Raw genomic sequence first — 23531 nt, 5'->3', positions numbered from 1 at the left:
CTATCTTTTCTAAAGGCAAAAATGCTTTAGTGAGGTTAAATATTTCGTAATGCTTGACGAATTTCAAATGTAAATTAAAGAAAGTAATAGTCCTAAAATTTTTATAAAAGATTTCATTTAGCAAGCAGTTCTTTAAACAAATTTGTTTTACTTTTATAATTTGTAATATTATAAATAAATTAAACTTCTAGAATAGTTTTGTTTGTGAGTGACAATTTTTCTTAGAGTAAAAATTTAATTTTGAGATATTTATATTAATATTACATCTAGTCTTATTAATGCTTTAGATAAATTTTATTTTTGACGTTATCACCTAATTTTGGTATAATAAGCGTTAGTTATGTGAATATGTTTTACGTGCTTCTTATATCGTTATTGCATATTAAAGAGATCTTTAAATCTTAAAATTAATCAAATAAATTTGAATTAAAGAAACAAAGAACAATTGTCAATAAATCAATACATCATAAGAAACGTATTAATAGAGTTGATAGAAAATATGTTAGACCTTTCAAAAACATTGTAAAAGTTATATTCGAGATACAAACAATTTGTATATTAATTGAAAAGGGAATGTTTTTGAGTTGCAACAAAATGTTTCTTGAAAAGTACAAAATAATTAACCTTATATTTTATTATAACCAGATATACAATTCTAATATATTATATTTATTTAAATGAGGTAAATGATGTCATTTGTTTATTTTATTTTTTATTTAAATACTATTTTTCTATTAAATTGTTTTTTGTAATCACATACTTTTAAATATTCATATTGTCTAAATAAAAACTCATATTACTATCTAAATTATTGCATAAATGATAAATCACACACTATCTTTCTAAATTAAACGATTTGGTGAGCTAATTATTTTTTTTTAATCAAATTATTCACAAAAATAGTTATTAATTTTTCTTATTAATTCTGAGCTAAATTTTCCATATTTACCTTATAATCTTCAATGTTAACACAATATATTTATAATAATGGCTGATATTAAGCTTGCAGTTTTTAATTTATTTTATTTTTTAAAATTATTTTTTATTCAATTTTATTTGAAAAGGTTTTTTAAATGTAATTTATCTATTTTAATTTAACCAATTTAAAATTTTGTAAAATGCTTTAAATAGAAAAGCAATTGCCTTTAATTGAATGCTTATACAATTCAATAAGAAAGGTAGAAAGAATACTTTGAAATATGTTCTAAATGTTTAGAAAATAATTAAAAAAAAAATTAGAGATAAATTTTTAAGAGGTTAATAATTTGAATATTAAATACCACAGAAAAAATTTTAAAATAGACTTAAATAGATATTTATCTTTTTTTTTGAGTTGTATAATTATTAAAATATATATATATATTACATTATTTATTTATTTAGTTAATTGATAGATATGATTGTAGGTAAGTAGTTCATTGCAATATATTTTTGATTATAATAGAGTGTAAGAGTAATTTTTTAGATTTTTTTCATAATAGTTAAACCTGCCATGCAGGTAGGTCGTTTTAGATTTAATTTAGTGAGATCAGTAATAAAATCACTTTCTGAGTAAGAAAGTTAAGATTTTGTGAGTTACTCTAAGCAATGATTACTATTTAGTCATGGTAAGGCTTCTCTTTTAGATTTTTTCTCTTACTTTTCTTTCGAAGTTTTAGAGAGCGTATTTGTCAACTTGGGTATCATCTTGCATGTATTTGATGTAGCTAGGAAGAGTACGGAAATATTCGAAGACGTGTTCAGCTTCCATAACTTGTTCGACGTTCTATTCGAATTTTTAAATGTTGTTGAAATGTCTCATCATAACACCTTAGTTAAGGAAAGGGTTGTTTGGTAAAATGGCGTATTCGCTTAAGTATTCATTCAAAGTGGCGAAGTCCTTTCTTAAGGCTGCGTTTTCCTTGTCATCATAGCAGGCTTAGAATTCAACATCCAAAGGATTAATGGAAGTTAAGGCAAGAGTACCTTCAGCAGAAAGGAGTCTTTCCTTGGCAAATTAGTAAAATTTATCAGGTGAGCCAAAGTTATGGATTTAAGAACCAATAGTAACAAGATCAAATGTCTTGTTGGGGAGCTTATCAGCGATTTTAAAGACATCGCCATCAATCAATTGAGTACGATTGATAGCTTATGTAGGAAGAATCTTTTAGGCTTTTTGACGAACAAATTCTACTCTTTGAGAGTTTAAGTCAATACCAACAATGTTACCGTTGAATTAGTGGTAAAATTAGAAGAAGTTTTATCCAGTTTCCATTCCCAAATCTAAGTAGTTGTTTCTGTTCTTGACTTAGTTCAAAACCATGTCGAAGTGTTGAGGAGGAATAGCAGGTCTAGATTGATCGTAAGTTTGAGTATCCATTTATTTATTTTTGTTTAAGTTGCGTTAAATTTGTTGATTTATAATTAAAGTTTTATAGAAATAATCTAGAGATTTTTGATAATAAGAGTTAGTTATTTAGTTGCTTTACTATTAATTAATGAATAGGTTATTTAGAGAGTTGCTTTCAATCTTTCTTTTTATACTAAGTATGTTGTAGCTGTCTACTAGGCTTTTTGAGTTCCGCTATATATTTGCTCTTGAAGGCTGTTTTTTTTGTAACTTGGTTGCTTGGATTCTGTGTTAAAGAAGTAGAGATGTATAGCTCTGTAGGTTTGAGTTTTTTAAAAAGTATTTATTTTTTTTTACTATTTTTTGTTTCTTGAATTAATTATGTATTTTTGGTGGAAGATCTTTTATACATACAGACTTCTTATTAAATTATTAATTGATATCTGATGCATTACTAATACCCAGATTGCGTAAGAAAATTATAATCTTCTAATTTAATTACGTAAGCTTACTTTGTTTAATACAATTTGCTCTTTTTTTTTTCTTAGGACTTTATTTCTTCAAATTTTCCAAACCTAATTGTTATTCATATTAAAATAGAAGTGTCAAAGGATTTTTTTGCTACTTCATCTTTTTCATTCATTCTTTCAAATCTATTTTTATTAATTTTTTTTTACTCAAATAATTTTTTTCTATCTAATTTCGAAAGAACATTTTACTCATTTAAATACATATAACTTATAAAAATTTTATTCTATACTTCAATACTTACATTTTAAATAAAATTTATAATTTTTTATGTTAATTCCTTCACACATACCACTTACTCTTCAAGCTAGTCACTGAAGCAAATAAGAGCCCACTTGAAACAACAAGCAGTCTCATTCACTCTTTTTGAAAACAATCTTTAAAAAATACACTCCTACCCCTTAATTAATATACTTAGAAAAAGCTTATGTAAATTATTATAATCGATAAATAATAATAATTGGCAAATATTTTGTCATCTCTTCAAAAAAAAATTTTGGGAACTAGCTTGCTTTCTTCCTTAACCGCCCACCTTGTCTGTTAACAGTATAAAAGAATTGAAAATTTTATAATTTCAAGAGGCTATAGAATACTATTTAGTTTATGTTTGAAAAAACCAAAGATCTGTTGAAAAGCAGCAAATTTTTTGAGCTATTTATTGTTTGAAATCAAATAGATTAAGCTAATTTTAAACATACATTTCTAAAATTTCACATAGTCACAGATTCAATTGAAAAATTAACATTTTTACAAAATTATAATAATAATACTTTATTTATAATTAACTGAGTAAATATCGATCTAGCTAATTCCTTTTTTCTTTTAATACTTTTATGTATTTAAAATTAACTTAAGGCGTTTCTCAAAAAAAATAAAATGAAAAATAGACAATTTTTTTTTTTAATAAAAGAAGCATTTTTTTTATTTATTTTTGATAAGTAAAAATTTTTGATTTATAATATATGGATAAGAGTCACAAATGACTGCATTAATATTTCAAATATCAGAATGCAATGTAAGTACCTCATTTCCATTAAGCTTTTTAATTCATTTCAATCCCCAAATTAAACAGAATATTTATAATAATAATGGTCTTGTTTGAGTCAGCTATTTTTATATATGGATAACTAAACTCTGTAAAAAATGTTTTAGAGAAGTACAAATCAAAGACTCCCTTTTTTTACATGTATATTAATAACTTATTGATGTTTTTACAATTATGAGAGTCAGTTATTTATTTTGAATGGATATTTATATTATAAATATTGTAGTATTTAAATAACTTGTAAAAATACTAAAAAAAGCACAAAATTTAAATTTCCTAAAATTATTGGAGGGGTCCCATTAAACAAACTTCTTCAACATTAGCCTCAGGGGTAATTGCAGATAACTAGTTTTATGAAAATTTAGGTAAGTCGCAAAAATTTTCTTAATTTAAAGTGTATAAATACTCATAAATTTCAAATTTACTCTGAATTTTAATCAAATGAGACGTATTATCAAAATTAAATTGCTCTTTTGTTAACTAAATTTTAAAGGCATTCTTTTAAAATCCCCTATCTAAATATAATTGTCAATCTATTTATAGTTATTTAGTATGTAAATGAATTTGATTGATACATTAAAAGGTAGGGCTTAAACAAATTTCTAGTATGCATTATTATGCTGAGCGGACTTTTCTCTCAATATTTATTCCTGTTTTGAGCTGCTATCTCTGTTTTTAGATAGCTATTTATGCTAAAACTTTTTTGTCAGGTTTCATTTCATTATACAAACCAATTACACTAAGGATGATTATATTTATTAAAATAGAGATTATTGCCAATTATTTTTTGGCTATATACTTCAAAGTGCGTAACATTTTAATTCTTCACCTATCTTAAATTGACGCCATGTTACGTATCAATTAATTTGACTATCTGTTTGAGCACTCAATACTGAACATATATTTAAGATTGCCATTGCTTTTTATAGATTTGGTGTATTCATTTAAAATCTAAATTGCTACATAATATAATTCTGGTTTCAAGCTACAAATAAATAAATAAATCAACTCTTCTTTCACTCTCTTTCCTCATATTAAATATTGCTTTCTTTGAATTTACAAAAATATCTATAAAAAATTGATATTCGTTAATTACTTGATAGCTCATGACATAGTTAAATACGGTAAACAAAATATACTTTTTAATATTAATTCATTAGATTTAGTGATTTTTATAGGTGATAAGTTTATTTGATAAAACATGCAGCCATATTCTAAAATTTAGTTTATTAAATAATTGTTAGAAAACAAAAAGTAAAATGCCAAAAATCTAGATTGATTATAAAAGAATTTTAAAAGAGTTCTTATCTATAAATATTTTTTGGTTTATTTTTGCTAATTTTTAGCTAAATCACCAAAATTTGCTTTCATAAATACTAATAAAAATGTTTAGTTTGTTTGCAAACCTTAAAAATGTGTGAGTTTTTTTATAAATTTTAACAAAGAAAATTAGTTTAGTTGAATTATAAAAATTAGTAATAGCTCATACTATACATGCAACTTAGCAAATTAATAAGCAAGCATCAAAATTAAATAAGTCATATTTATCTTAATTTTAAACATATTGACATAATATAATATTTTGTATCAAATAATACTTCAAGGCTAATGAACATCTAAATTACCAGCTCGAAATGATTACCAATATGAATATATATATATTTAATTAATTGATAGATTTATACTTATTTAAGGAATTGAGTAATTTTAACAAAATAATAATATTAAACTTTTTCTATCTCATTTAATTTAAAATAAACAAAAAATAAACAAATACATTTTTATGCTAATAAACTAGGTATTTATTTCATAAAGGCTGGGTTTTATATTTTTTCTTAAAAACATATTAATATTCAATTATGTATTTTAACTATCCTCTAAAAATACATATGATACTCGTCTTATACAAGCTCCATAAAAGAAAAATACCAAAATCAAATAAAATATAAACAGAAAATCTAATTAATTAATTCATTTAAGTAAATTTTTAAGAAAATTAAATATATTTTTTTTTAACAATAATTCTTAATTTTATTAATATTTTATAAATAAATTTTATTTTAAATTATTATGAAATATTTGATAGATTAGTTATTGAAAGATTATCTTCTATTAATTTTAGGAATGAAGGAAAAACATTCAGAAATAAATATTTTTCTAAATTTTTTCAATCACACCAACTCAAATAATAAAAAAATTCATTTTTATACATTTATTTTTTAAGATGGGAATTTATAGCTTTTGAAAGGAACACATTAAATGTCTGAGTATTTTTATTGAAGATTAATTTATTCTTTGTGTTTACTGACATTTAGTGATTGTTTTTTCTTTGTGAAAGGGTTTTATTTTTTAATTGCAGGAGATTTAATCATCAATTTTTATATTGAAATTGTATCTTCACTTTGCTCTAAATTTTCATATTTGTTTGACTTTGAGCTCTTCTGATTGAATATCATTTAGACATTAGAAAATTCAGAATCTTGCTCAAGTAATAGAGTATTTTCTTAATTGTTTATTATTTTATCTTGCACATAGTTGTAGCTATCAAATAGGTAAGAGTATTTCTTAATACTATTTAATCTAAATGGTAAAATTTAAATTTAAGTATTATTAAAAGAGTCATTTGAAGGATTGATAGGTTCAATTACTCCTTAAGTATTCTATTTTAGCTTTATAGGTGGTAAAGATCTACCTTTTTTTCTAGTAATTTAAGGTAATAACTCTTGCTTTTCCATGTCTATATTAAGTTCTATGATCTTAGAATTGCAGGGTGAAGTATTTTTACAAGAAGGTAAATTGCTGAAATTTATATTACTATTTGCATTATTTATGCTTTGATTAAATGAATTCCACTAAGTAGTAGATGAAGGAGATGTAGGAGGATTAATTTACATAGTTTATTAATTAAAAAGAGAATTTATAGCCTCCTTAGATCCTTATGATAAGTCTGTATATTTATAGGAACCTTCTGTTTTCATTTTGTAAAATATATCATTCTAGCTACTTCTCTAGCTAGGTGAAGTATTTATAATAATGTTCTTTAAATAGTGCATTTTTGGTAAAGGAGATAATTTATTTTGATTGTTTATAGTTTGTGTCTTTTATTATTGAATGGATGATTTGTTATTCTTATCAAAATTTATAGTAAAATCTTCTAAGTAAGAAACTTTAAATGATCCCTTTTTGGCCAAAGCCAATGAATTAACTTTCATAAAATCTAAATCAATCTACTTTTAGTTATTTTCTTTATCGCAGCTCTTTTACTTTCTTTAGACAATCTTTCTTTACTTATTTTACTTGAATTAAGCATTAAAGTTTAACTATCTTCTTTAATCAGCTGCTTCTGTTTGAAAATGATCCCTTAGGATTATTTTTTAACTGTCTTTCTAACTTTCAAGGTTTAAGAACATGTTTGCAGATTGCTAAATTTATAAAAAAAGTATTCAATAAGAAAAATAATAGAATGTTAATAAGATTATTAAGTATCATACAATCAATTATCTAATAATTAATTAATTAAAACCAATTATTTATTAGTATTATTAATTACTAATAACAATTTAATTATTAAATAATAACCCTCCTGAAAATATATTTTTACTTAAATACATATTTTATTGTTTTACTTTTAAAATTTAGTTAATAAAATTTCATAAATTTTTAGATTTAAAATACAATAAAGTATGATTTTATAGTTTAATCAAATTTATTTTTCAGCAATTTTTTGCTTAAATAATGAAATTTTAGTAAAATAGCTTTATGTCATAAAATTAATTCAGAACAAAAATAAAATAAATCAAAATAAAATCTCAAATTTTTATGCAAAACATCTATTTACCATTTAATTAAAAATTAGAATATTTAAATTTCTTAAAAAAGCTAAGTAAATTACAAATAACCACAGCTGATATTTATTGTTAAAGATTGTATTTTATGGAGAAGTTTCATGAATTTTTTAATTCTTAATTTATTTCTATTTTATACTACTTTTTAAAAAAATTTTACTGATATAAATATTATTATTTTGTTCAAAGCAATCATTTTTATCTTTAATTTATTTTTGAGATTATCTTACTTAAATAAAAAAATAAGTTTCTTACTTGCTAAGTTATTATTATAAATTCAATTTAATTTAAGATATTGTTGCAACAAAGAAAAAGATGAATATTTGAATTCTATTGTTTTAAATAATATTTTTTCCCTTTAAGTATGATTGATTAAACATAATTTATTTTTGGGATCATCTTTTCATAAATTAAAATATTAATAAAGTCCACATTCATTAAATTATTAATGTAAACTTAATTTAGTTTAAGATATTTTCACAAAAAGAAAGTTGAATATAGGAATAATAACGTTAATTAAAAAGTTCGGTGTTGATATGGTTTAATTTATTAATTTGTAAGTGATGATTATTATATTATATTTTTCTTTTGCATTTTGCTTAAATATTATCCACATGAGTTTGGTGATTATAATTCACAAAGAGTATATTATTTACAGTTCTATTTGCTCTTATTTTTTCAAAATATTAATTATATCCAATCTTATTAATTATAATTAGTGTATATAATTTATTAATAATTTATTGTCATTTAAAAGCATATTTTATATACAATGACTAATCTATTAAGTGTTAAATAGTAACAAAAAAACAATATCTTGTTAGCAGATTACAACTACAAAAATGACATGTAAACTATTCCATCGACTTAAGCTAGAAAATCAATTAAAAGCAATGGCAGTGAAAATTCATAAAATAATTAAATTTAGCAAAAACAATGCGTTAGTAAACCTAGATCAATATCTTATAATTAAAAAGGAAATTTACAAAATAAACAGTAAATTACTTCTAATTTTGAAAAAGAAGAAAGTAAAACGAGTATAGAAAGTTCTTAATTTGTAGTGAAAAGCTAATACTCTAAACAGAAATGCAGAAGATAAACTTTAATGATGACAGGATAGGAATTTGAAGCTAAAAAGCTACAAATTACAGATTTAGATCAACAACAAAAAATAGAAATTTTAAAAAGACTTTGCAACTTAAAAGCAGTTAAAACTGATAAAGATAATTAGCTTATATATGATATCCTCAAAGAAAATTAATATATAAAATTTATAAAAGATACAAAAGGAGAATATTTTGTTTTGTCTAAAGTTTGCCCTAATATTAAAATTGTTTACAAGCGATAAGGAGAAATAATATATGAATAAGGTATGTATGTATTCAGTTAATATATAAATTATTTACTTTCTTATTAAAATCTGCTTACTTGGCTAAATTTATTCATTAAATCAAAAATTGTGATAGAATTTTTCAAAATTATTTATTATTATAAAGATAGTTAAAGCCAAGGTTTTTATGTTGTAATACACGGGGAGTGTGAAGGTAGGATGAAAAACTATTATACTGGAGAAGTCAGATTAATAACTGATAAATACATAGAAGGCACTGAATTTGGAAATATTGAATTACTAGATTAAAAAACAAGGATTCAAACTGTAATTAGCAAAACAGAGACACTGCTTATGTACTTCGATACTAATGTGCAAAAATAGTTTTTTCAATCAATATAAAAAACTCAGTTAGACTATTTAGTTGATATGCTTCTTTTGTTTCCATGCTTTCAAAATTATGGAAAAAGAAATTTATTAAGTTTTTTACCATTTTTTACTTTCTCAACATACAATCGCAATCAAAAAGTATATTAAACATCATAACTCAGCGATTATATTTATTTTATAATTTCTGGGGATTTTAAAGTTTATTAGAAAATCAATATGAACAATGATATTACTCTAGATTAACTTTTAAAACTTCCTTCAAGATTACTTACTGATGAAAAAGACAAGTACTCTCGTTCAATAGAAGTAATCTTATCATAATTAATTTTATAGAATTGATTTAATTTAAACATATATTTATTTATTTTAGGTTTCTGTTGTTGGCTCTGGCTAAATATTTGGAGAAGAAGAAATAATCATGAATGAAAATAACCGAAAGCAAGATGTGGTTTGCTCTTCTCCTTTAGGATAGGTTTTACTGCTTCATAAAGAAGTAAGATATTCTATTTTGAGAATTAAATATTAATGAAAATTTTTGTAAAAAGGATTATGTCTTTAAATTTGCGAATGATCAGTACTTTAGTGAAATTTTTAAATCACTTGTAACTTAAAAAAGATAGTTCAGAGAGCAGAGATTAAAAGAAATTGAAAATATTTCTAAAACTACAATTAATACAGAGGAATAAAATTACAATAAAAATGTTATCACAAAAAAAATTAAGCTAAAACTCGAAGACAGAGTTTTGGATTTACAAAAAAAGGGTCTTATTAAATCTAAATTCGAGTTTTAAATTCATAAAAACTAAAAGCAGTAGCAGGAATAATTACAATAAGATTAAATTGCAAATGCATCTTCTAGGATATCGTAAAATAAATTTATAATCACGATTTATTATTGAGTTATATATGTACTTAATTAAAAATAGAAGTCCTTCATAAAGTTGCAGAAGATAAAATACAGGAAGCCCAATTCAATTAAGAACAGCAAATAAAAGTAAAAAGTTTATTAAAATAATTATAAATATATATAGTACCCTAGGTCACTGTAACTGAAAATATTAGTTTTATTTATTTCATTGAAATTGAATCACCGCACACAATGGTTTCCCATTGGCTTTTACGATTTCTTCTTTTACTCTTTTGAATAATTTTATTTATTTTTTTATTTTATAACTAGAAGCAAGAAATTAAACAAAGTCTTCAATGAACACTGAAAGAGAAAAGAGATCTGAATAATTAAATAACTCTTCTTATTTAAATTTTGATAAAGGATCCAATTTTAAAAATGATATCAAGATTAACACACTTAACAGTTTTAATGAAAGTCAATAAATTTTTAATTTGCAGAATTCAAGGGTGGTACAAAATAATGGTTTAATTGGAAGAGAAGTTATACCAGCTATATTAATTGATAAAAATTACACTGACAATCACATAAATATATTTTACGAAAGCTAACTCTTGACTAGTGTAAAATAAAAGTCTCCAAAGTAATAGCATCATTAGGATTCAGTTAAATTAAAAAGCATAGGCAGTCTGGGATAGCTCAGTGATTAGAGCTAAAAGATTTCAATTAACAGCGAAAAAGAGCTATCAAGCACACTTAATTTTAAGAGAATCAAACAAAAAAATACTTTAGATAAGGGAGATTTTTATGGGGTTGATTACAGTGGTGATATTTCTGTCAAATGTGAGACGAGCCCAAGCTAAAGAAGAAGCAAGTAAAATAAATAAATAATTTCCAAAGAAAATACTTGCTATGAAAGCCCCTATAAAAATAAAGATACATCTTAAGACAAATTGGTTAATCTTTATAAATAAAAAAGAAGTAAAAGCAATTAACAAGAAAGCAGCATTCATTTTGACCCTTAATTTATAAATAAATTGGATGATGTAGATGATGAATTATCTAAAACTTTATAAACTGTTTTCTATAATAACTAGCTAAATCTTTATCAAGCCCAATAAAATAAGTAAGAGAATCAAAAATCTTATGGTGAAATTATGGAAAATAGTTAAGCTGATGAATTTACTTCATAAATTGATGAGAATACCTAACCAAAACAAAATTACAATAATTTCCAAAAACCAAAAACTACTTTAGCTAGTATAAGATCACCATAGGACGAGCCATAAAAGATATACGATCCAACTGGAATCAACAAATACCTGAGAAGAATATTTTATGGGAAGCAAAGAAAGAAAAATTACACTGAGCCTCATGGAAGCTACAACGAAATAAATGATAAATCTTACAACAACACATAGAGATCGTTTGCAACAGATAAAGAAAACAGCCCAGAAAAACATTAAAAAAGAAATGCTTCTTTGGAGGAAAAATTTGTTCGCTAATTCAAAAAAAATAAAAATGAAACACTGCAAAACTCATCTTACCAACAAGTAATGAAATCTGTTGATAAAAAGCAACTTAAAATGTAGTTGTATAAAAAAAATATTTTAAGAGATTTTGGTGAAAAAGAAAGATACAATAAATTTATAAAACCCTAAGGAGTTAAAAAAGACTACTATTGCTTTGAGTATGTTAATTCTAGGTTGAGTTCGCAAAATAATTTGGATGATGAAAATTATCAAAAATATTCTTAAATGGTTTAACAAGAATACTAAAAATTCAAGTAGCAAAGTAACGAAACATTCGATTAGCAGTCTGTAGTAAGAGCTGGCTCTCCGTGCGAACTTGATTTTCATACAGCTTATAACAGTGATTTTTAAAATATAAAAAACAAACCAAACCTCAATGAAACAGAACCTAATATTAGTTAATCTTAACTCCATAATGTTAGAGTATCATCTTACAGCAAGAAGAGAAAAATTCTTAAAATTGTTAATGACCCTAACACTAAAAAAATTATTATTTTAAATGCAAACAAAGCAAATGAAACATAGATTTCTTAAAAATGTGAATCATAAACAAAATAAATAGACGCTTTATAGCAAAAAGTTAGAAATTTGTAATAAAACATAGAATAAAATAAGAAGTAAAAAGAGTTACTTCAACTGAATGAATTGATAACAACCAAAGATGTCATAAATAATTGTTTTATACCTTCATCTAATGAACCTCGTTACAAAAAGTAAAAGCATTAGAAATTTGTTAATCATAAATCTAATACTTCAGAAAGTAAAAAATTCACTTAAACTTTTGAATATGTAGGTGATTTGAAAAGATATTCACCATCCCCATTCCGATTAGCTACAATAGACAAATGAATAAAAAAAATTAAATTAAATATTTCAAATTTTCCAATATAAATAATTTTAAACATACTTACACACATACTTAATAAAATAGAGTCCTATTTATTTATAAATATAAACTATATATTCAAATTTCATATTTCTATAATTAAAATAAATGAATTAAAAAATTATAAAATATTAATAAATTATTTATTTAATAAATTAAATCAAATATTTAAAATTTTAGAAATTAAATTAATTTAAGCATACTAACACATACACAATAAAATAAAGTCCTATTTATTTATAAATTAAAATCATATATTAAGTAAGATTTAATATCTTTAATTAAAATAAATAAATTAAGAAATTATAAATTCTTATAAAATATTAAAAAACTATTTAAATAAATTAAGTCAAATATTTAAAATTCTAGAAATTAAATTATTTTAAATATAATAAACACATGAACATTAAATTCAATTCTTATTTATGTATTTATTAAACTTTAATACAATATAATGCCATCAAATTATAAACTAATTAATAAATATTATAAATTTTAAATAAAAAATAAATTTCTCTGAATCAAATAAAAATAACATTGAATTAATAAAGGATTATCATATTAAAATTTAAAATAATATAACATTAATGGAAGTGATAAAAATGAGATAGATATGTAGATTAAATATAAGATAGATTGATAGATAGATAGATAGATAGATAAACATTAAAAATTCATATAAATTCTTACAAAAGATATCTATAATAAATTAAAATAAAACTCATAAAAAATTTAAAAGTTTTATTGATTTTGTTAAGATTTATTAGCTAGTCAATAAAAAATAAATTTTGAAATAAAAAATTGCATAGTTGTTTTCTATTGATTTTTTTATTTGCAAATAAATATAAATAAGACAACATATAATTCATTTTTGCACAAAAAAATACATATATTTATTTAGATAAAAAGTTATTCAAAAACATATTGGATAAGTATCATTTTTGCTATATAGCATTTTTTTGAAAATTTATTCATTAATTCATTTATATATTGAAAAAAGAAAAAAGATTTGTTAATTGAAACAATATTTATTTATTATTATTAATTAACGATAAAACCAGCAAATAAAAAATATTAAGAAAAGAGAGATTCTAAGAAACCAAATATTTGTAAATGGCTTCATTTAGAGCATCGTAAGATAGAATATATTCGTTAAAATTTAATCAAAAAGGAATAGGCTGAGAGCTTAAACTTAGGTGGCGTAGAAAATGCTGCTAACCAAAATAGAAAAAGCTTTCAGTATTTCAATGGATTTCAAATTACAGAAAATACTTTGATGCAACACCTAATATATTTTTAATTTAAAATTAAAAAAAAATAGATTTGAAAAGGAATTAAAGTAGAGATTGACTTAAAAGTCAACTTCTCACAGCAGCGATGAAGCTGTTTTGCTCAAAAGTTTTAAGTACTTTGATTTAGATAACAGCGGAAATGTGGATCAAAGCGAATTTATTAAGGTTGTTGAAAAAATTGGTATCCCCATCTTCAATAAATAAGTAATCATTTCTAAAATTTGGAACAATTAAAAAAATTCTTTTATCTCCTCTAAGTAATTGCAAAAATAACTTAATTGCATCTTTAAAAAATAGGACTTTATTGATTTGTTCAACTATTACGATGTTAATGGTGATGGTAGACTTGACTACAAGGAATTTTCAGCCATGATTTTCGGATATAGTACTGCAGTTACAAGGTAAATGGGGAGTTTAAAATTTTTTAATTTATATATAAATAAATAAAACAAAAAGAAAGAAAGAATTTATTAATGAATTAATGAAAAAATGTTTAATTGATTTTGTTTGGAGAAATGTTATTTTTTAAATATTTTGTTAAAAATAATTAGAAAAGATTCTCCTAAAAAGCCTTCAAGTATGAAAAGAGCTAATGACTATTTCTAAGGGCACACTTAGCAAGATGCTGTTACTCGTTTCTAAGAAAAGTTACGTTCAAGAGGGGCTACTGGCATTTTGGGTATTGCACGTTAATTCAAGGTAGTTAATTTAATATTTATAGAACTTTTTTAAATTATTTTAGTAGATTTTAAGTTATTATAAAATTTATTTATGTAAAATTATTGATTGATATTTCGTTTTCAAAAGTTTGTGAGTTGCAATATAATTTATTTTATTTATTTATTTTTCTTTCAAAATTTTACTGAATTTCTATTTAAAAGATTCAATTTTAAAATATTCGAATATTAAATAGATATTTGATGATGATAACTCTAGAACATTAGATATTTAAGAGTTTACAAAGGCCGTTAAGGATTTCAGAGTAGAATTATCAGAATAAGAAATTTAAGATGTATTTGACTACTTTGATAGAAATAGAGATAATGTTATTAATTATGATGAATTCTTGCTAGGAATTAGAGGTCCTATGAGTCAAAGCCGTAGAAAATTGGTTTAATAAGCTTTTGCCATTCTTGACAAAGATGGTTCTGGTATTGTTGACATTAATGACATCAAAGGTACTTACATACATTAAATATAGAAATAGAAATTTAATTATTTTCATTTATTATTTAATAGGTACTTATAACGCAAAGTTCCATCCTGATGTTAGAAGTGGAAAGAGAACTGAAGAATCAGTATTGCTTGAATTCATAAGCACTTTTGAAACTTATGTTGGCTTTAGAGGTATCAGAGATAACTAAATTACTCCTTAAGAATTTGAAGACTATTACACCTTTATCAGTGCATCAATTGATAGAGATGATTACTTCGAGTTAATGATGAACAATGCTTGGAGAATGAACGAAGGTGCAAATAAAAATTGGAACACTAAAGGATGGGCTTCTAACTCTCAATAAAATTAAAATTTATAATCTGCTTACAGATAAAAGTTTGACCAACCTTCTAATTAACACACTCCTTATTCTATTAGATAACAAGAACAATAACAAACTCCTTAAAAGAGCGTCCGCAGTGGTGTTTAAAGCTAATAGCAAACTCCTCCTTAAAGCTATTAGAGAAATAACTACGAATAAGAAGAAAAAGTCAAGAGATCTGGAAATCAATAACAATAGCCTTTATTCTCTCAACAAAATTACAACAACTAGCGTCCTTAATAGTCTGTTACATTGTAATATTAATTATAAACTCTTTTTAACATTTGCAAGAATAATGCATTAATATTCTCATTTTTTTATTCATAGTGATGTCAGAGATTTAATGACCAAAGTTAGAAATAAACTAAAAACCAGAGGCACTAGCGGATTACTTGGAATCTAACGTCAATTCAGAGTATATTCTATCTTTAGTTTCACATATTTATTCATTTTAAAATTATATTTAGATAATGGATGATAACTTTGATAAGTGCATCAGCTATCCTGAGTTCAGAAAGGCCATGAATGACTACAAGATGAATCTTACTGATGAAGAAATGTAAGCCCTCTTCTAATACATTGATATGAATGGTAACGGAGTCATCGAAATAGATGAACTAGTTAGAAACTTACAAGGAGAAATGAATGATTTCCGTAGAGGTTTAGTTGATTAAGCCTTTAACAAGATTGATAAGAATAAAGATGGTACTTTAACTGTCAACGATATTAAGGGAGTTTATAGTGCTAAAAATCACCCTGATGTTAGAAGTGGTAAAAAAACTGAAGATGAAGTTTTAGGTGAATTCCTTGAAACTTTTGAACTCCACCACCATTTGAAGGTAAAAATCTAAAACATTAATAATTAATTTTTCATTTTATATCTTACATCCAATTTATTCAATTAGGTTGGTATGAGAGATCAAAAAGTTTCTAGAGAAGAATTCCACGAATATTACAACAATGTTTCTGCTAATATTGATAACGACTAATACTTTGAATTAATGATAGTCAATGCATATAGAGTAATTAATTAATTATTTATTATTTAATTCAACTTTTTAATTATCAATTGAAAATTTTTCAATCATTTTAATTTATGTCTTTTTTAATGACCAAAAAAAATAGCTCTATCAAGACAATCCCTCCTAATATTAGTAATACGCTCCTGCTAACTACAAAAATCAAGAATACAGAGTTGGTAATAAAAATTAATTTTTTCAAACCATTTTTTTTATCTAAAAAAATTTTTTAAAATAGGTGGACCTTAAGAATTCAGATCTAAGACTACCTAAAATGCACCTTTCGGAACTTCTAATGCCCCTACTGATTACTCTACTAGCTTACGTCCTAAGACTGGAAATACTAGTAATTTGAACTTATAAAAATCAGCTGTTTACTCTTAACCAGCTGGTAACCCTTCATGGCCTGGATATAACTGGCGTCCATAATCCTCTCACGGATAATCTAATCCTGTTGTTGAAGAGTAGGATGAAAGAGTTAAACGTGCTGGCAGAAATGTTCAAACCTAAGGCTCATAATAATAATCAGAAACTTAATCCGTCTAGTAAAGCCAATATAGCTAATAATAATAAAGTAATTACTCTTAGTTGAACAGTGAAGAATTATTCCAAACTTTCAGAAAGAAATTAACTTCTCGTGGAACTAGAGGAATTTTGAGCTTAGGAAGACTCTACAGAATTATTGATGATGATGGAAACAGATCAATTAATTTCAATGAATTCAGCAAGGTTTGCAAGGATCTCCGTGTTGGTCTTAATGAGTAATAAGTAGCATAACTCTTCAAGCTTTTCGATAGAGATGGATCAGGAAGTATTGATTATGATGAATTCATTAGAGCCGTTAGAGGTTCTATGAATAAATTCAGACTTGATCTAGTTCTTGCTGTTTTTGCTAAATTAGATAAAAATAGAAACGGAGTTATTGAAGTTGACGATATTTTAGGTACAAATTATTTAATTTTTTATTTTTTTCAGCTTTACTGGTACTATTACTAAAAATTTTTAATTTATAGGCGTTTACGATGCTAGCAAGCACCCTGACGTAAGAAACAGAAAGAAAACAGAAGAAGAAGTTTTAGGAGATTTCTTAGACACATTCGAACAACATCATGCAATCCAAGTAATGAATTAATGAAATATCTTTAACAAAATTCATCTAAAAAATTTATCCAATATATAGACTGCCAACAATAAAGGAAGAGATAAATCTGTTACTGTTGATGAATTTGTTGAATATTACAATAACGTTAGTGCTTCTATCGATGACGACTAATACTTCGAGCATATGATCCGCTCTGGTTGGAAAATTTGAAAAAAAATAAAATTTATTGCATTTTTGATGATTATATAATAATTGCAAATTACTTATAGATTGAAATAAAAAATATATCTAAGTAACTTCTTTGTCCACTCATTTATATATATAGAAATGTTATTTTTGAATAAAAAATATTATCTTTTTAAATCAGCTTTTCAATAAATTCGCTTTATTTTTATCACATAATTAAAAAAAAATATTAAATTTTTCCATCAACTCAATAACAAATATTAATTTCAAATAAAATTGATAAATCAGATTATTATGTTATTAAATTATAAAAATTGTGATTATTACTGAGAATCTTATTTTCTTTTTTCAACAAAGAAAGTAAGTTATAAATATTTACATAATAAATAAAATATGGTATTTAATATTTTAAAAAGATCTCTTTACATTTTTAGAAAATTAAAAGTTTAAAATTATAAGCCATAAATAAGTAGAAATAGTTATTTTATTATAAAAAATATGTTCTGAATTTTTTGCTAATTAAACAAAACTAAGTAAGAATATAACTATTATTTAAGAACAAAGTATCTTAAGGGTTTAATAAACTTTCTAAATTAAAATTTTTGCTATTTTCTATCATTATAATAATTCTATGTACTTTTCAAATGAATACTAAACGTAGTTGTTACTTTATAACTTTTAAATAAAAATATTTAATTGTATGGTTATGTGTCTTTTAATTCAGATCAATTAAACAATAATCATTTATATGTGCTTAATATATAAATCTTTCTAAAGCAAAATATATAAAATTTAATAAATTTTTGTTTAGTTAATTTAGAAGCATTTTAAAAACTGAAATAGGAAAAAAAAAAATGATTTAGCAAGCATCGACTCGCCAATCTCAAACATCTACCACAACTTATGTTGTATAAAGTGGATTTTAGTAAGTCCCAAAATCTGGTTTTCATAATCATATAGCTGGTGATTTAAATTGTCCTTGTTGTAATACAAAGATTGTAGGAGAAGTTTAATATAATCAAAATAACTTTGTAGAAAAGTAAGAAATCAAAAAAACTGTAAAAGAAAAAATAATACCCAACTTAGTCTCAAATAAAAAGTTTGTTCCTAATCAAAATACAAAATACTGCAATATTCCTAACTGCACAGTATGTGAAGGAATGTATAGACTAAAAGAAGAAACTGAAGTTAAAACAATTATTCACCGTGATGTTTCTCACTCATGTGATTTCTAATGCAAGTTCTGTTCATATAACGCTGCAGATGCTCGACTCTTATAGTTAATCGAAGAGCATCATACAAAAATGGTAATTTTAATTATTTAATTTTCAAAGGACAAAATCAAAATAAGTTGGTAGCTAGCTGGGATTACAGACTTTATATTTACAATAAAAATTAGCGTTTTTACTAAAAATAGTTTGATATATAAATTTTATTTAAAAAATTTGATATAGGCAGAATTAAAGAGATAAAAAGAAGAAGAACTCCTAAAGTAATAGCTTATGGATGAAAATCATATTGATTAACAAATTGAAGTTTAGTCTTAGAATTTAGAACCAAACAGTAGAATTTCAATGTGACTTTATAAAAAAAATAATTTTGCACAAATATTATTAAAATATTAAAATTAATTGTTATCAATCTAGGAAGCAATTAAATAAATGCTCTTCTTTATTTAGAAAATTTGTTTTTATAAAAACTATAAAAATTTATTGAAAAATATCTCTTCATAAGTTAAATAAGTCAGTCATATCGATAATTAAATAAAATTATATATATTTTTATACAGTTAGTTAAGCAAATTGAGTAAATAAGCTTAAATAACTTTTAAATATTATTATTTTTATTTAAATAGGTATATTATTATAAATTATTTTTAAAAAGCAATGTAAATAAATAAATAACTAAGGTTTGTTTTTCAAAAGTGAAATAAATATATCCAATTTTAATAAGAAAAATATCTCTAAATTAGTTAAATAAATCATATTGATAATTTAATAAAATTGTATTTTTTTAAGCAATTGGCTAAACAGATTGAGTAAATAAACTTATTATTATTTTTATTTAAATAGGTATTTTATTATAAATTATTTTTTAAAAAGCAATATAATAAATATAGGTTTTTCAAAAGTGAAATAAAAATTGTCAATATTAAATTTTAATAAGAAAAATATTTATAAATAAGTTAAATAAGTCATATTGATAATTCGATAAAATTATATTTTTTATGCAGATAGCTAAGCAGATTGAGTAAATAAGCTTAGATAACTTTTAAATATTATTCTTTTTATTTTAATAGATATTTTATTTTTAAAAAAGCAAAATAAATAAATAACTTAGGTTTGTTTTTCAAATATGAAATAAAATTTGGAAATTTTAATAATTTTTGAAAGTTTTATCATGCTAAATCTATGATTTTAAAACATTCTATTTTATGAATAATATTTAAGCATTATTATTTTTAAAAATGTAAGATACATACTTATATTATAAATTGATTCATGTATGCATGAAATTTATGATAAATAACAGTGATTTTTAAATTTTTCAAATATTTTTAATCAATCAAAGCTTGATTTAATTGCTTTGATTCATTTTCTCTTCGTATGATTTCTTTAGTTATTCCAATACTTTTGCTTAGTTATCTAAAGATAAGCTTTTGAAATTAGAATTAATAGAAGCAATAACACTAACAACTGATCCTATGACAATGTAGTTCAAGTAACAGAAAGTAAATGTTCCCTTTAGAATGTTATTTATTTATTAATTTATTTATTTTAAATAAATTTAAGATGAATTTTTACCATTAAAAGTTGACAATCCATACGATCTGTGAGGCCACCATGTCCTGGAATAGAAGTACCGAAATCTTTGACTTTAAGAGCTCTCTTGAAACCAGAAGCAAAGAAACCACCAAAAGGTGCAATTAATGAAGCAAACAAACTCAAGTAAAGACTGTGAACTTAGAATTCTGAGAGCTAAATATGATTGAATGGGAATGTTTAACTAAAGAATTAATTAGTTAAAGGACTAGGAATATAGAAAGAATCTACTTAGCAAGATTTGAATACAAAAGGAGTAATTGTTTGAATGTCATTTTAGCAAATCAAGAAAGGGACATTTTAGAATATGTAAGAGAACTTATTTTAAATAAATATTGAAATTATCATGTAAAGCATATTTTAATAATAAAACATACCAAAACAGCGAAGAATAGTGAACTGAAAAAGCCACCTATAAATCCTTCCCATGTTTTATTAGGAGAGAGCTAAATGAGTTTTGTTTTACCAAATAGTTTACCAAAAATGTATGCAAAAATATCATTGCTAATAACTAAGAGTGCAGGAAGAATAAACCAAACTAAACCTTGATATAAATTGCTAACAATAACGGAAGTTTGAGCTACAACTATAAGTATAGTAAGATGAGTCCATCCAAACAATCTGAATTAATAACGATAGAAACCTTAAGTAAGTGATAAGACAAATACCAAGAAGCCAATAATCCAAAGACTAAAAGATGCAAATTTGTGATAATTTAAAATGGATCTAACATAATCTGGTATAGATGTTTCTTCACTTATCTTTGAGGTATAAAATGCTCCATAGAAATAGAAAACACCTACAAAAAAGAAATACCAGTTGATCATATTGAAAAAAGGTATTTTATACTCCCTTTATGTCTTTCTCTTGAGATTGATAATTTCTCTAAATATACCTAGTTTTGAGATATAATATTATTAGTTTATATTGCATCTATCTTGAAGAAAATTAATATTTATTATAAAATGCTTTTCACATTTTCTTTTAAAATTACTGCTACTAAATAACCCAAATACATTTCCGTGCTTTGCTTGCAAATCAAATTTGAATTAGAAATTTAAATATTAATTTTTTTTTTTTGTAGATTATTCTTTAAATAAATCTCTTCTAATTTTCGCTTCAATTTTTATTTATTTATTCATTCTCTACTTTGAAATTTTGTCTAAGAATAAGATAAATTGCAAACTTGATCTTTATTTATTTTGTCATCTTTTATTATGAATTCTAAATAACAAAAATACCTGCAGTGATAGTAGTAATAAGAAGGGCACAATAGAAAGCTCCAGCAGAAACAATTAAGATGAAACAGAAGAGCATAATCAAAGTGTAAATAGTTCTGACTTTAGCGCTTTATTTATATAAAGTATCTTGAAGTTAAAAAAACTCTATAAATAAATTTATATTTATTATATTGTATTTTTTTCAAATTGCTTATTAATCTCTATTAAAAATTATTTTATTTGAATCCTTGTTTGCTTTTCATTTATGGTATCCTTAGTTAATTTACTTGCTTAAAGTTGCTACGGCAATAGGTACGTTTCTCATTGTTTTTTGGGTTTCTTCTTTCTTTTATGCTTCCTACTGTTATAAAATGAGCATTTAATTTAATCATCTAAATCAAATACTACAAAAGATATATACTAATTTATCTAGTTCCTCCTCAGAGAAGTCATCTGTTTTTTCATCAGAAGAATCTTCTTCTGATTTTTCATCTCTCTTTTGATGAGATTTCTTTTATGATCTATTAGTTACTTAGCTCATATTTAAAATTTAAAGTAATAAAAGGATTTTTAATTAATTAATTTATAAATATTTATTATTGTAAATATCTTAGGAGAAGCTTTTAAATTAATCATCAAATATATATACCAATAATTAATTTGCTAATATCTACTAAAAACGATATATATTTAATTAGCTATTTTATTTTTTTCTAATTAAAATAATATAAATTCTCAATTAATTATTGGTTGTCTATTTCTAATATATAAAAGTTCACTTTTTATACATTTTTTTTATTTTGAAGATGAGAAAATAATTTAATTTTTTATCAAATATAAATGATAAAAATAAACTAAGCTATTTTCATTTTTTTATAGACATTTTAGAATTTTTAGATAGATCATACATAATAATCAAGCCAACTTTATTTCACTAATTTAAAAAAATTATCTTAATAAAATACCAAAATAAATGCTGTTATTTATATTCATTCATTCAAACAAAAATTTGAGAAAAAAAATGTTTTCTATTCGTATAAACAAACTGTTAAATTCTTATCATTTAAAGATTTAATTTGATAAATAATTGTTTACATTTTTGTTTGTTAGAATAGAGAGGAATGAATAACTTATTCATAAATACTGATGAATAAAATTTAATTAACTTCTTTATCTATCTCTATTTATACGTATTAAATTATTGAGATAGATATTTTATTGAATTCTAAGAATATTTAAAAAAACTCTTCTCTTTTGAACACGTATTTGATGCAATTTTAAATACCAACCATTCTTTTAATACAACCTTCTATATACAACTTTATTTTTAATTTCTTTAAATTCATAAAAAAAGTCGTAAAATTTTATAGATAATATTTTATTATTTTAACTGCCTTTTCTGACATTTTGCTTTATTAAATTAAAATTTTTTATTTAAAAGTAAAATTTTTGAAATAATTTTGATTTTAAATTATTAATGCAGAAAAAATATTACTTTATATTTAAATTACTATTAATAATTTTAATTATTATTATTAATTTGAAATTCAAGAATTGAAGTTTGTAAATTCTTAAAGAGTTTTACTTTCTCTTTAATTAGGTTTCTGTAATTTATTCTTA

At 23.2% G+C, this 23531-nt stretch overlaps 6 protein-coding genes across 6 annotated transcripts; 2 read left to right on the top strand and 4 right to left on the bottom strand. All coding sequences in view use genetic code 6, as the record gives it.

Moving 5' to 3' along the window:
• Positions 1-1540: 1540 nt before the first annotated feature.
• TTHERM_00059150 (methyltransferase domain protein) lies at positions 1541-2968 on the bottom strand (the record flags this gene model as incomplete). The annotated part of the gene is made up of 1 exon (XM_001007647.4): positions 1541-2968. The coding sequence occupies one exon, from the start codon at positions 2966-2968 to the stop codon at positions 1541-1543; it is 1428 nt and encodes a 475-aa protein (XP_001007647.4).
• A 3132-nt stretch (positions 2969-6100) lies between these two features.
• TTHERM_00059170 (hypothetical protein) lies at positions 6101-7312 on the bottom strand (the record flags this gene model as incomplete). Its single annotated transcript, XM_001007649.1, has 1 exon — positions 6101-7312. One exon carries the CDS (start codon positions 7310-7312, stop codon positions 6101-6103), a length of 1212 nt encoding a protein of 403 aa, XP_001007649.1.
• Positions 7313-8498: 1186 nt separating this feature from the next.
• Positions 8499-12695, top strand: TTHERM_00059180 (cyclic nucleotide-binding domain protein; the record flags this gene model as incomplete). The annotated part of the gene is made up of 6 exons (XM_001007650.2): positions 8499-9117; positions 9244-9773; positions 9838-9960; positions 10013-10332; positions 10394-10461; positions 10645-12695. Exons 1-6 carry the CDS (start codon positions 8520-8522, stop codon positions 12693-12695), a joined length of 3690 nt encoding a protein of 1229 aa, XP_001007650.1. The 5' UTR covers positions 8499-8519.
• A 1150-nt stretch (positions 12696-13845) lies between these two features.
• Positions 13846-17893, top strand: TTHERM_00059190 (EF hand protein; the record flags this gene model as incomplete). Its single annotated transcript, XM_001007651.2, has 13 exons — positions 13846-13865; positions 14054-14228; positions 14322-14425; positions 14576-14723; positions 14938-15202; positions 15264-15816; positions 15890-15977; positions 16030-16401; positions 16468-16584; positions 16688-16760; positions 16820-17524; positions 17595-17701; positions 17762-17893. The coding sequence occupies 13 exons, from the start codon at positions 13846-13848 to the stop codon at positions 17891-17893; spliced, it is 2859 nt and encodes a 952-aa protein (XP_001007651.2).
• A 696-nt stretch (positions 17894-18589) lies between these two features.
• TTHERM_000059189 (hypothetical protein) lies at positions 18590-19120 on the bottom strand (the record flags this gene model as incomplete). Its single annotated transcript, XM_012795518.1, has 2 exons — positions 18590-18847; positions 18947-19120. 2 exons carry the CDS (start codon positions 19118-19120, stop codon positions 18590-18592), a joined length of 432 nt encoding a protein of 143 aa, XP_012650972.1.
• A 1314-nt stretch (positions 19121-20434) lies between these two features.
• On the bottom strand, positions 20435-22452 carry TTHERM_00059210 (phosphatidate cytidylyltransferase; the record flags this gene model as incomplete). The annotated part of the gene is made up of 6 exons (XM_001007653.3): positions 20435-20611; positions 20674-21009; positions 21069-21586; positions 21933-22039; positions 22199-22269; positions 22333-22452. 6 exons carry the CDS (start codon positions 22450-22452, stop codon positions 20435-20437), a joined length of 1329 nt encoding a protein of 442 aa, XP_001007653.3.
• Positions 22453-23531: the final 1079 nt, after the last annotated feature.

The sequence above is a fragment of the Tetrahymena thermophila genome (genome assembly GCF_000189635.1).
Source record: "Tetrahymena thermophila SB210 genomic scaffold scf_8254811, whole genome shotgun sequence".
NCBI classification, from domain to species: domain Eukaryota; phylum Ciliophora; class Oligohymenophorea; order Hymenostomatida; family Tetrahymenidae; genus Tetrahymena; species Tetrahymena thermophila.
This window is presented reverse-complemented; position numbering and strand designations above follow the sequence as displayed.